Genomic DNA, 14367 nt, shown 5'->3' with positions numbered 1-14367 from the left:
AAGGTTGCAGGAACAGCAACTCATATTCCGCTTGGGAACCCTGCAGCCCAATGGTATCAATGTGGATTTCACAAGTTTCAAAATCTCCCCTCCCCCCACCGCATCCCAAAACCAGTCCAACTCGTCCCTGCCTCCCTAACCTGTTCTTCCTCCCACCTATCCCCTCCTCCCACCCCAAGCCGCACCTCCATCTCCTACCGACCAACCTCATCCCGCCCCCTTGACCTGTCCGTCCTCCCTGGACTGACCTATCCCCTTCCTAACTCCCTACCTACACTCACCTTTCCTGGCCCCATCCCCGCCTCTTCGACCTGTTTGTTTCCTCTCCACCTATCCTCTCCTCTATCCCTCTTCTATCCGCCTCCCACTCTCTCCCTATTTATTTCAAAACCCCCTTCCCCTCCCCCTTTTCTGATGAAGGGTCTAGGCCCGAAACGTCAGCCTCTCTGCTCCTATGATGCTGCTTGGCCTGCTGTGTTCATCCAGCCCTGCACCTTGTTGTCTCGGATTCTCCAGCATCTGTAGTTCCTACTATCTCTGTAGTAAGTGTTGGTTGCTTGAGGAACTCCAACTCAGTCAATGAGCTGGTGGGTGGGAGGAGAGTTACCTGGATGCTGTGTTTCAGGAGGCATTTACACCCTTTAGATAAACCACCTCACATTCGATCAGTGGTCAGTGACAGGAGGGTATGATTACAAGTGAAACAAGCAGAGGGATCCAGGAGGTAGTGCTGAATGAGTCACAGCCCTGTTTAACAGGTTTGAGATTCTTGCTTCCTGTGTGGATGAATGTGCCATTGCATAGGATGTCTGGAGAGAGATACAATAATTTTTGTCGAGGTTCACCCGGAGCAGCTCTGTGATGCAGGACTCATGTGTTCTATAGTGTGTTCACCAGGACACACACTGAGACAAACATCGACTGTGCCTGGAGGACGACCAACTCACTGAAAGACACTGTTTGGTCTGCCCGAACCTGTTGGTCTTCCAACACTAAGAGTTGACCTTGACCAAGTATTGCAAACTGGCACATTCCAAGGTCCAAGAATACATGCTGAGGGATGCACTAAAGCTTGGGGCAGCTGCCGCCAAGTGGCAGTGGGGAAAGGCCATGTATAAGGGCTTCCTGCCAAACTTAAGTGGGGATCCGTTGAATTATCAGATCCTTCCAGTGCCTCAATTGTATGGGTAAGAAATGCCTTGACCCTGTTTGTTCTGCATATGTACAAACTTTGTACAGAATCAAACTGCTCTAGTGACTGTATGTATATAAAGACTTTTTATGAAAACATTATATTTGTGAAATAAAAAAGTGGAGAATTGTGGGAGCTGTTGAGAGTTTGAGCAAAGCGACATAGCACCACAGTATAGGAAGCCATTCAAGATGGAGTGGAAAAAGAAATGTAGTTGTAATCTGGATAGTATATTCAGGGGAAGAGACTGTTCTTTGTGGCTAGGATCAGGAGTCCCAAAGGTTCTGTTGCCCGCCTGGTTCCAGAGTTCAGCATATCTCCTGTGGGCAGCACAGGAATTTGGAGTGGGAGAGGAAAGGTGCAGTTGTTGTGGTCCATGTAGGTTTTAATGATGTAGGTAGAAAGGGGAAAGAGGTTCTGCTGAGAGAACATAAACAGCTCGATGTTAAATCAGAAAAGTGGAACCAGAAAGGTAATCATCTCCCACACTACTATCTGAGCCAAGAAGCAATTGGCATGGGTCAACAAGATTATCAAGGTAAACACATTTAGGCTCAATAATTTAGTGGAGAAACAAATTCGAATTCATGGACATTGACACCAGTGCTAAGGAAAGATGGGATCTGTTCTGATGGGACAGGCTCCACCTGAATCATGATTGAGCCTGAGTCCTTTGGAATTGCATAACTAAGGTGTTGCATAGGACTTTAAACCTAAATAGTGAAGGGGTGGAAGTTGCATGGAATATTATGGAAAAATTTAAAGGGGGGAGGGCAGAAGGCTCAGCAGAGGTAAAAGTTTCCAAAACACGAAATAGGACAAAGAATATTGAAAGGGTCAGAATTTTGACTTCAGGCATTGGAGATTAGAGGATAACTCTAAGGAAATGGGGCAATCAATGGGGGACTGAGGGCGTTGTACTTAAATGCATGACTATGAAAAAAGGAAAATGACCTTGTAGAATGCATTGAAATTGGCTGCCACAATGTTTTGGGTATCACAGGGACATCACTGTAAGTGGATCAGGGCTGGGAAAGAAGTGTCTAAGGATACATGTACTATCGGAAGGACAGGCAGAGGGGGCAGGGTTGCCTTGTAAGTAAAAAATGAAATTAAATCAATGGCAAGAAGTGATTTAGTCAGAAGATGTCAAATCAGTGTGGATAAAGTTGAGGAACCACAAGGAAAAATGCCCCTGATGGGAGGTATGTACCGGCCTCCTAGCAGTAATCAGGATTCAGGGAAGAAAATAAATCAGGAGATAGAAAAGACATGTAAGAAAGGCACCATTTCAATATGCTGCTGGACTGGGAATATAAGGTTTGTAGCAGATCTCAAGAAAAGGCTATCTTGGAAGATGCTTTTTTTTAAGAACAACTTGTGGTGGAGCCCATGAGGGAATAGGGAACTCGACTTAGTGATGTGTAATGAGGCAAAATTGATTAGATAGGTGAAGGAACCCTTAGGGGCCATGGAACATAGCCTGACAGAATTCACGGAAGAAGATTAAGTCAGATGCAATGGTATTACAATTGAGTAAAGATAGTTGCAAAGAGATGAAAGAGGAGCTGGCCAGAGTTCATTGGGAGGGAAGTCTAGCAGGGAAGATGGTGGAGCAGCAATAGTAGGCATTTATGTAGGCAAACAAGTCCGGCAGAAATCCTTCCCAAAGAAGAAGAATCATATCAAGGGGATGATGCAGCAATCATGGCAGATAAGGGAAGTCAGGGACAGCATAAAAGCAAAAGACAAAGCATAGAATATGATGAAGATTACTAGAAAGACAAAGGATTAGGAAGCTTTCAAAAACCAGCAGAGGATAACTTAAAAAAACAGTAAGGGGGGAGAAAATGAAACAGGGGATTAACTAGCCAGTAATATAAAAGAAGATTGCAAGAGCTTTTGTTGATATATAAAAGGCAAGTGAAGGCAATAGTGAACATTGGACCACTGGAAAATGAGGCCGGAGAAGTAATAAGGGGAACAAAGAAATGGTGGAAGAATTGAATAGATGCTTTGCATCCGTTTTCACGTTGCAAGACACCAGCAACATATCGACTTCAAGAGGGTTGGGTGAGTGTAGTGGTTATCACTAAGGAGAAGGTGCTGAGGAACCTGAAAGACTTGAAGGTAGATAAATCATTTGGATGGAGTACAGCTGAGAGTTCTGAAAGGCATAGCTGAGGAGATTGTAAAGGCATTGGTGGTGATCTTTCAGGAATCACTGGAGTCAGGGGAGGGTTAACATAACACTCCTGTTTAAGAAGGGAGGGAGGCAAAAGGCAAGATACAGGCCAGTTACCCTGACTGCCGTCATTGGTAAGGTTTTAGAGTCAATTAATAAGGATGAGATTGTTTAGAACTTGGATGTGTACAGTAAAATAAGGCTGAATCAGCCTGGCTTCAACAAGAGGAGGTCATGTCTGATAAATCTGTTAGAATTCTTTGAGGTGGTAACAAAAGTTAGACACGAGAGCCAGTGGTCATGATCTATTTGGATTTCTAGAAGAACTTTAACAAGGTTCTGCACAGGAGACTCTTAAATAACATGAGAGCCCATGGTGTTAGGGGCAATATACTGGCATGGACAGAGGATTGGTTGACTGGCAGAAAGCAGAGAGTGAGAATTTTTTTCAGAATGGCAGCTGGTGACTAGTGGAATTCTACATGGGTCAGTGCTGGAACCACCATTATTCACATTGTACAGTAATGATCTGGATGAAGAAACTGACGCATTATTGCTAAGTTTGAAGATAACACAAGATAGGTGGAGGCACAGGTAGTGTTGAGGAAGTGAGGAGGCTGCAGAAAGACTTGGACATGCTAGGCAAGTGAGCAAAGAAGTGGCAGATGGAATACAATGTGGCAAAGTGTGAGATTTTGCATTTGGGTAGGAAGAATAGAAAGACAGACTATTTTCCAAACTGGAAACGGCTTCAGAAATCTGAAGGACAAAGGTAATTGGGAGTTCTAGTTCAGAATTCTCTTAACCTTGACATGCAAATTCATTTGGAGGTTAGGAAGGGAAATGCAATGTTGGCACTCATTTCAGTGGGCTGGAATGCAAAAGTAGAGATGTATAAGGCTCACATCAGACTGCAGTTGGAATCTTGTGAACAGGTTTGGGTCCTATATTGAAGGAAAGATTGTGCTGCCATTGAAAGAGGCCCAGAAGTAGCCGACACAAATGATCCCACAGAGGAAGGGTTTGTCGTACGAAGAGCGATTAAGGATTCTGGATCTGTCCTCGATGGCATTTAGAAGGTTGAGGGGTGATCTGATTGTAATGTACAGGCCTGAGAGGCCTGGATAGAGTGCATGTGGAGAAGACGTTTTCACAATTAGGAGAGGCTATGATCTGAAGACACTGCCTCAGAGTGAAGGGACGACATTTCAGAATTGAGATGAGGAGGAATTTCTTCAGCCAATGGGTGGTTAATCTGTGGAACTCATTACTGTAGAGGGTTGTGGAAGCCAAGTCATTGAGTGTATTTAAGATTGAGATAGATAAGTTCTTGATTTAATAAGGGGATCAAGGGTTACTGGGAGAAGGCAATGGAATGGGGTTGAGAAATATATCAGACATGATCAAATGATGGAGCAGACTTGATAGGTGGAATGACCAAATTCTGCTCCTTTATCTTATGGTCTATGGTACTCCATCCTCCGCTTGAATATACTTCAGCTTTTCTGGATTAATTGGAAGAGATTTTGTAAGGATCCAAAGTCTGGTTAAATTTTTTATTCATTCATGGGGTGTGGGCATCACTGGCTAGGCCGGCATTTATTGTCCATCCCTAATTGCCCAGAGGGCAGTTTAGGCCCACAGTAATGTGGTTGACTGTTGAGTCATATGTAGGCCAGACTAGGTAAAGATGATACATTTCCTTGCTTATTTGCAAATAAGCAAACAACATATTGAGGTTCTGTTTGGTAGATTTTTCATGAAGTATTTTATTGAAAAAGATTCATTTCTATTCCAGGATTATTTTCATTAAATGCACCTTTACAAATATATTAAGAAACATAAACTGTAAAAGTAAATATCAATTCTCTATATAATAACCATAAATTAAAGGATACATGTAAAGAAAACATCAATATTACTTGTAACAAAGCAAGTAATTTCACAGGAATGATTAATGGAATATTTCACTGATGCATGTCATGATGAGACAGTCCAGAAAAAATCAGAGAGAAATTAAACAACGATTCTGTTAGAAGCGTAATGTATAACAACTGAACTATTTCAATGTAGTTGAGATTAACGATTATTTACATTTACACCTGATCTGCTCACACATCACATTCAAATCGGACAAGATGACAGGTTTGTATTGACAGCAATATCAACGCTTAAACAGCCTCAAGATTGTTTCCTATATTTGTATGTATTATGTAAACTGCCATAAAAACATGAGCTTCCTTCCTGTTAATTTTTAGTGTATTAATACCCATTTGAGATTGACATCCTCGTCAATACATCCAGACTCCTGTAAACCCAGTCCAATTTGTGTTTTTAATCTTGCAAGGAATGCACATTGTGGCAGAATGTTGAGAGTCTCGACCAAGTTGGAGTGACAGCATAGCCGCTATTACAAGCCACAAACCAACTGGATTTTAAACATGAATGAAAAATCTAGGAACTACTCAGCAGAAAAGGCAGCATGAGGGTGGCAATCTCTCACTACCTGAGTAGAATTGAATATATCCCAGTACCACAGCAGCAGCTGGTCTCCCACCACCCCCTTGTGAATGTAAATTCAAGAGTCTCTGGTAAAAGCTCTCTTTCAACCAATTCCGTCAGGCAGACAATACAGAAACTTGAACACATGCACCATCAGGTTCAAGAACAGCTTCTTCCCTGCTGTTATTAGAATGTTGACTGGAAATCTCTAAGTTCAAATCTTATGCTGACCTTTTGTGTGCCATAACCTTGTATGCCTCACTCTGTCTCAGCACCCCTTAATCTGCATGTCCTTGTATTTTCTGATCTTCCTGTACTATTTGCTAAACAAAACATCTTGCTGTACTTGAGTACATATGACAACAATAAATCAAATCAGATCAAAAACCTCAACACTGGCAGGAGGTCAAGAATTTGGCTGTTCGCTAGGGGTGGTAAATGGGCAACTTTGAGGTGGAAAACTTGACAGCTTCTGATGAAAAGTGATCAGTCAAGTTTGATAATTTATACAATGCTTAACACTTATTTTCCTGCCTATCTTCCTTTCCCCCTTGTCCTTCTACTTTCTGTAGTGATTTTGTTTTTTTGGTGTCCCCTTAGAAATACTCCATTAACCCTGCAGTGAAATGATTTGGTGTCCCTCTGGAAAGACTCCACTGAGCCCAGTCTGAGAACCACTGACTGATTCATCTGCAACACCGTCATGTAGTGCCACTGCCGCCAGTCAATCAACATTAAAGACAGTAAGGGGCTGGCCTCCTGCAGTTCATACATGATACAAAGAATTGCAGGTGCTGGAAATCTGAAAGAAACAAAAACGGAAACAGTTGGAGAAACTCAGTCGATCTGGTAGCATTCGTGGAGAGAAAAACAGTTGAGTTTTCGAATCCAGTGACTTTGATGCCAGATCTGCTGAATTTCTCCAGCTAATTGTTTTTGTTTGCCTGCAGTTCGTAGCTCGTTTTACCTAATGATTTCCTCACTACAGTTGAACTTGTTTTGTTACTTCTCTCTCCTTATTTTCTCTCCCAGCCCGATAAAGCTCCTTGCTGATCTTTCAATTCCCAGTTCTGAGACAGGGTTTATTCCCGGAATGTTAACACGCCTTCTCTCACCAACTGTGACTGAGACTGACCCTCATCAGTTTAGAGCTGACAGGAGGCAAGGGAACGGTGATATTATAGGATGGATATATTACTGAATTTAACACCACAGATTTTCAGTGGTGCAGAGTTGCTGCCACCAGCATTCAATCCAGGAAAGAAGATGGGAAAGATCGTCTCAGTGAAAGTGTGGGTGAAAGTGTAGAGATGGGACATGTTCTCCGCATTGTAAAATGACACCTGTCCGCCCTCATAGTCCAGGAAAACTCCAATTGTCCGGAAATTCTCACTTTGTGGAAGAGAGGTTAAGGAAGGTGCAGTTAGTGCCGAAAAGAAGCTTCCAGACTCGAGCCAGACAATCCAGTATCCCACTTCAGGTTTAAGGTCAATTTTCCCCTTTCTCTCAGCAGATTCTCTGGCCACTCCCAGACTCCATTGAGTCTTGTTTGCAATATCGACTTCCCAATAGTGTCTCCCAGATGTGAATCCTTCCATTCCTAGGACACAGGGCCAGGAATTGAATCTCTCTGGTGAGTCAGGGACTGACTGACGTTTGTCTCCATGTTTCACACTGGTCCGGTCCTCAGACAGGATGAGTTGGGGATGTGCTGTATTTGGATCCAGAGTTAGACAGGCTGGAGCTGGGGGACAGATTAATAAAAATGCAGTTGGTGATTGATTCTACAAACATCTGCCCGTAGGAATCAGTGATGAAGACAGTAAATATTTAAAGATGGATTTAGTCTTCTAGAATCTCGTGGAGCTGCACTTATTCAAGCAAGTGGAGAATATTTGACCATTCTTGATCTTGTTGTGCATTGTAAGTAGAGTACAGGCTTTTGAAAAGGCACAGATTGTTTTATGCACCAAAGAATTTCCAGCCTGTGACCTGCTATTGCGATAACTGTATTTGTGTTCCTTTCAGTTATTTGTCAATAGTAAGCTCTAGCTTATTGACTGAGGATGCTGCTGTGTTGTTATTGATAGGCAATCCAACCATCACTGGTTGTCTCTTTGATGTGGATATTGCCAGGCACTTGAGTGGCATATAGTTACTTATCTGTTCAAGTTAGGAGATAGACCAGTATACGGATATTGACTGCTTCATAACCAGAGGAATTTTGAATGACACTGAATATTGTGCAATCACAATCTAACAACCCACTCCTGACCTTTATGGTAAAGGAAATAGCATTGAAGCATGGTTGGGCCTAGGCCATAGGCGAAGGGCCGAAGCTGAGGAACTCCTGCAGTGATATCTTCGAGTGATGTGGTGAAGAGAATGAATGTTGCAGGTATTTGATGGAGTGCCAATTTACCAGCTTGTTTTGTTTTGGAATATCAAGCTCTAAGGTTTTGGAGTAGATGTGTAGTTCTGGTTGTTGGTGTTGTGGTTGGTTGGCTCGCCAAGCTGATTTGTTGTTCCAGCTCAATGGATTCCAGAGTTTAAAAACCAGGCGAGAAAACACACCGGCCCTTCATCGGAGGCTGCACTGATGATGTTACCCAGCAGGGTAATGAAACGTCTGCAGAACAACAAACCAATTCGGTGAGCTAACCAACCACAACATTTTATGAAGCTTCTTGAGTATTTTGGACCTTCTGTCTGCCAGGCAAGTGGGGATTATTCCAAGCTATGCTTGACATATTCATTGTAGGTGGTGAACAGACTTTGGGGATGGAGGAAACGGTTACTCCTCAATGAATGCCCTCTGAGCTGTAACAGTTCTGTGATTCTTAAACAGTACAAAGTTCCTTATCTCTGAACTGCTTTCATAGCTATTGTATTTATATGGCTAGTGCAGTTCACCTTCAGATCTTAGGCAGAGGATGCCAAAACTGGAAGAATTATAAACTGAAGACAACAGCGTGAAACTTGAAAGTGGCATGGTCAAGTTGGTGGAGTGAGTGGATAGGTAGCCAATGAGGTGATGTACTTTGGTTGGAACAACATTGAAGAACAATAAAATTGGGGGAAAATTCTAAAAGGTTGCAGGAATCAAGAGATTTTGGTGCATATGCGCATAGATAATTGAAATCTATCTGAAAGGTGGAGGGAGCAGTTACTGAGCATGCAATGTTCTTAGCTGTAATAGTGAGGGCATAGAATACAAGAGCAAGGACGCAATGCTCATTTTGTACAAAATATTAGTTAGGCCTCATCTAAATTGTATTATGTACAGTTACAACTCGAAAATGTGCCCCACATTTTAGCATTGGACAGAGTGCAGAGCAATTTACAAGAATGGTTCCAGAAATGAGAAGCTTCAGTTATAGAGTTGTACAGCATGGAAACAGATCCTTTGGTCCAACTTATCCATGCCAGCCAGATATCCTAAATTCATCTAATTCCATTTGCCAGTGTTTGGCCTATATCCCTCTAAACCCTTCCTATTCATACGCACACCCAGATGCCTATTAAATGTTGTAATTGTACCAGCCTCCACCACTTCCTCTGGCAGTTCATTCCATACACACAACACCTGCTGCATGGAAAGTTCCTTCTTAGGTCCCTTTTAAATCTTACCCCTCTCTCCTTAAACTTATGCTTCCTAATTTCGTATTTCCCTACCCTGGGAAAAAGACTTTGGGAAGGGTCTAGGCCCGAAACGTCAGCCTTCCTGCTCCTGTGATGCTGCTTGGCCTGCTGTGTTCATCCAGCTCTACACCTTTTTACCTCTTGGCTATTCACCTTGTCCATTCTCCTCATGACTTTTAAAGCCTCTAAGGTCATCTCTCAGCCCCTGACGCTCCAGGGAAAATAGCCCCATTCTATTCAGCCTCTCCCTGTAGCTCAAACCCTCCAACCCCAGCAACATCCTTGTAAATCTTTTCTGCACCCTTGCTCATTAACCCAGTCTATACACAGATGATCATTCAATGAGGTTTACAAATCTAATTTCCTTACAGATTAGTTCCTCTAAGAATTAGCAGTGTATGGATTTAATTGCTCTTTTCATAGTCCTTAACTCTAGCCAAACTGATTTCTGATCTTGAAGGGGTGGTGGTACTGTAGTGGTAGTGTCACTGGGTTAGTAACACAGAACACCAGCGGACATGGAGTTGAATCTCGGCATGGAAAATGGTGAAACTGGGATTCAATTAAAAGAAAACCTGGAATGAAAAACTAGCTGTGTACAGCAGAAATTACAAGTTGTTCAGAAAAGATCTGAAAGGGGGGCACTTGGGGGAAATGAATTGGCAAGGCCATTGGGAAACATGTCTGACCAGATAGCTTCAGAGAATTGGCAAGAATTAAATTAGCTCCTGCTGTGCTACAATATCTATAAGTTTGAATAAAGTCAAAGATTTGCCTTCAGGTCTGGCAGCCTTGCTCAATAAAAAGAAACAATGAAATGACGCAGCAAGACAATGTGTGCAAAACAGATGATGACAAGAAAATATTCAAACTGAAGAAGCCATACCCTTAGCACAAGAACCTCTATGCAGTTCAGTAATGACAGAAGAATAAACAGAGTACTGATTTTGGTGAAGCAATTAACCAAATTTCATGTTTTTCTGGATCCAGAATATTTGGATGTGCGAAATAGATAATATTGATCGAGTATCTTCAGGAAATTGCCATCACATCTTCAAATTGGATTTTAACTGGTTGGACTGAACAGCTCCACTTTCAGCATTCAGGTCACTTTCTGAATCAAATTGACAAAATATCCGCACTGAAGGTTTGCAATATTACAATTTTTTTGCTGTCTTTTAATCCAAAAAACAGAAGTTATGCGGATAGATTAAAGAAGATGAGACTGTTTCCCTTAGAGAGAAGAAGCCTGGGAGACTTGACAAAGGTTTTCAAAATTATGATTTGGCTGAATAGATTAGATAGGGACAGGCTGTTACTGCTTGTAAGAAAGGAAGCTAAATAAGAGGGCACAGATTTAAAGTGATATGCAAAAGAAGCAAGTGTGCAGTGAGAAAAACGTTTTTCACACAGTGAGTAGTTAGGATATTGAACATATTGACTGAAAATGTGGACAGGTTCAACTGATGTTTTCAAGAGGCTATTGGATGATAATTTGAAGAGAAAAAAATGCAACGTTACTCATTTAAAACTGAGATATGAAGGAATTTCTTCATTCAGTGGGTAGTAACTGTGTAATTATTTACCCAAGGGAGCTGTGGAGGCCAGATCACTTAATGTAATTAGAGAGAAGTTAGATATGTTTTTGAAAAGTTGGTGACTTGGGTGCTCTGAGGAGCTGGCACAAAAGAAGAGTTGAAGCCTAAAGCAGATCATCCATGGTTTCATTGGCAGGTGTGAGGAACTGCTACTCCTGATACTACCTTTATTCGTTTGACAGTGATTCAAAAGTGGAGAGAAGTAAACACCTTGGAAGCTGTGAATGATGTTGAACTGAGTCTGTTAGAAAATATAATTCTCCAGAGTGCAAGTAGTGAAGTATATTTGCTATACTGTATTTGGTCATCACACAAATGAAAGGGCTTATCATTTTTGACCTTCAGTGTAGTAGTCGGATTGGGTTAATGTTAATTTCAGCAGGCCTACTGCAATAAAAGTTTTACATCTTAAAGTCATGGTGATCCTTCAAGTGGATCACAGGGAATTCCAAACACTTTTTTTCAAAGCTATCAACCTCTACTGGAGACAAGAGAAATGGTTTTGTTGTTTCAAGAACTCCAGACTGGTTAAACCAGGAAGTATGATAGAAAACTAGGGGACTTCTCAGGATTATCAAACTATCTTAAATAGTGCCTGGGTGCCTCTTTCTTCCCTTGGTTGTACAGCTTTGTAATGAAGGAAGTAGAACAGTTGTACCTGGATCAATGGTAGGAATCATTTCTCTCCACATTCTGTACTGTAAAGGACCATGAAACTTCCCAAATAACAGGGTTGATAATGCATCATCTTGCATTGCGAGTGTCTGGCGCTCCTCACTAACCCTGTAAGTATCAAACTGTTATTTTATAAATTCATTTTAATTCATTATAAAACATTTTAAATTTAAGGAAGTTATCAAGTTCATATTTTTTAGCATTTCTGTCAACAGAAATAGGAATTTAAATAGATAGAAATTTAAATATCCATGTTGTTCCTGTAACTGAACAAAAGGTAGCTAGGTTTGAGAATGGAAATCTTATGCTGACTGATTATGTTTGGCATGGACTGGTTGGACCAAAGGATCTTTTTCCATGCTGCATGACTCTATGACTCTACGTGGGTTTAAAGCTTATTTCCTTCTGAGCTATGTTTTACCTTAACAGGTACCTTACCTTTTACCTTACCTTACCTTTTCTTGCTATGGGGATTTCCATTCTCAAGTAATCCCAAACTAAACTAGTCTCACCTACCTGATCCTGCCCAGATTCCTCCAAACCTTTATTATTCATATACTCATCTAAGCATCTTTTAGATGTTGTAACTGTGCCCGCATTCACTACTTCCTCAGGAAGTTCACTCCACATGAGAACCACACTTTGTGTGTAAAAGAAAAGTCCCCTCCTGACTTTTTTATGTCTTTCTCCTCTCTCCTTAAAAATATGCCCCCTTGTTTTGAATCCCCCTTCCTAGGGAAAAGGCACCTATCATTAACCCTACAGAGCTAGTAGAATAAAGACAAAATCAGAAATGTTGAAGTTTTGTCAAGAGAAAGGGTGGTTGGGTCATTTTAGAATTATCAAGTCACTACAAGTAGGATCCTTCAGGGATCAATATTGGATCTTCACTATTCACTATCCATTATAATGACAAAAATGAAAGGACCTAACATATGGTAACTAGTTTCATTGATGCAATGGTAAATAGGGAAGCACACCATCAAGAGGACATAAAGCATATGCATGTTAATTTAAATGGGCAAAAGAAGAATAGAAATGCAAAGTGTATTTCAAGATAGAGACATCGGAACCCTATGGATGGATTGGATTTCATGGAACATAAATCACGAAAGATTAGAGTACAAACACAACAAGTTGTTAGGATTACAAATGAAACATTGGCACTTATTCCAACGGAATCTATTGTAAAAGTTGAGAAGAACTTCCAAAGCTGTTATATTGGCCTTTTCCAGACTACAATGCACAGTTATAATCTCATTACTGAAAAAAATATAATTACATTAGATGCAGATAAGAAAATTTTCACCATGCGTATTCCTTGGATAAAGTGAATGAAGTGAATTTCTAATGAAAAGTCTTTATGACAGATAGATCTTTCTCCATGGAAGTTTAGGTGATACAGGTTATCTTATTGTAACATGTAAAATCCTAAGGAGACTTGGTGGATGCCAAAAGGATGTTTTTGTTTGTGGAGGAAGCTAGAATTAGGAGACAAACCTGCAAAATAAGGAAGGTGACTCCTCCTCCCACCCACCTTCCTGCAAAAATGCTATCCCCTATTCCCAATTCCTTCACCTCCGCCGCATCTGCTCCCAGGATGAGGCATTCCACTCCCGTACATCTCAGTTGTCCTCGTTTTTCAAGGACCGTAACTTCCCCTCCTCGGTGGTCGAGAACGCCCTCAACCGTGTCTCCCACATCTCCCGCACCTCATCCCTCACACCCCGTCCACGCAATAAAAACCAAAAAAGAATCCCCCTCGTCCTCACGTACCACCCCACCAACCTCCGGATCCAACGCATCATCCTCTGACACTTCCGCCATCTGCAATCCGACCCCACCACCAAAGACATCTTTCCCTCCCCACCTTTATCTGCTTTCCGGAGGGACAACTCTCTCCGTGACTCCCTTGTCCGCTCCACACTCCCCTCCAGCTCCACCACACCCGGCACTTTTCCCTGCAACCGCAGGAAGTGCTACACCTGCCCCCATACCTCCTCCCTCACCCCCATCCCAGGCCCCAAGAAGACTTTCCACATCAAGCAGATGTTCACCTGCACATCTGCCAATGTGGTATACTGCATCCGCTGTACCCGGTGTGGCTTCCTCTACATCGGGGAAACCAAGCGGAGACTCGGGGACCGCTTTGCAGAACACCTACGCTCGGTTCGCAACAAACAACTGCACCTCCCAATCGCGAACCATTTCAAATCCCCCTCCCATTCCTCAGACGACATGTCCATCCTGGGCCTCCTGCAGTGCCACAACGATGCCACCCGAAGGTTGCAGGAACAGCAACTCATATTCCGCTTGGGAACCCTGCAGCCCAATGGTATCAATGTGGATTTCACAAGTTTCAAAATCTCCCCTCCCCCCACCGCATCCCAAAACCAGTCCAACTCGTCCCTGCCTCCCTAACCTGTTCTTCCTCCCACCTATCCCCTCCTCCCACCCCAAGCCGCACCTCCATCTCCTACCGACCAACCTCATCCCGCCCCCTTGACCTGTCCGTCCTCCCTGGACTGACCTATCCCCTTCCTAACTCCCTACCTACACTCACCTTTCCTGGC

General features: G+C 42.4%; 1 protein-coding gene across 1 annotated transcript in view; it reads right to left on the bottom strand.

The window, feature by feature from the left end:
* Window positions 1-5328: 5328 nt before the first annotated feature.
* LOC109913786 (zinc-binding protein A33-like) overlaps window positions 5329-14367 on the bottom strand; it is a 14879-nt gene continuing 5840 nt past the window's right edge. The window contains exons 5-6 of the mRNA XM_020513337.2: window positions 11778-11902; window positions 5329-7623 (exon numbers count right to left, since the gene is read on the bottom strand). Of these exons, the coding sequence (XP_020368926.1) occupies window positions 7058-7623; window positions 11778-11902 (691 nt within the window). The 3' untranslated portion in view covers window positions 5329-7057. The remainder of the gene's footprint in view (window positions 7624-11777; window positions 11903-14367) is intronic.

The sequence above is a fragment of the Rhincodon typus genome, chromosome 35, assembly GCF_021869965.1.
Source record: "Rhincodon typus isolate 14 chromosome 35, sRhiTyp1.1, whole genome shotgun sequence".
NCBI classification, from domain to species: domain Eukaryota; kingdom Metazoa; phylum Chordata; class Chondrichthyes; order Orectolobiformes; family Rhincodontidae; genus Rhincodon; species Rhincodon typus.
Note: the sequence above shows the minus strand (reverse complement) of the source record. Positions and strands in the feature narration are given on the sequence as shown.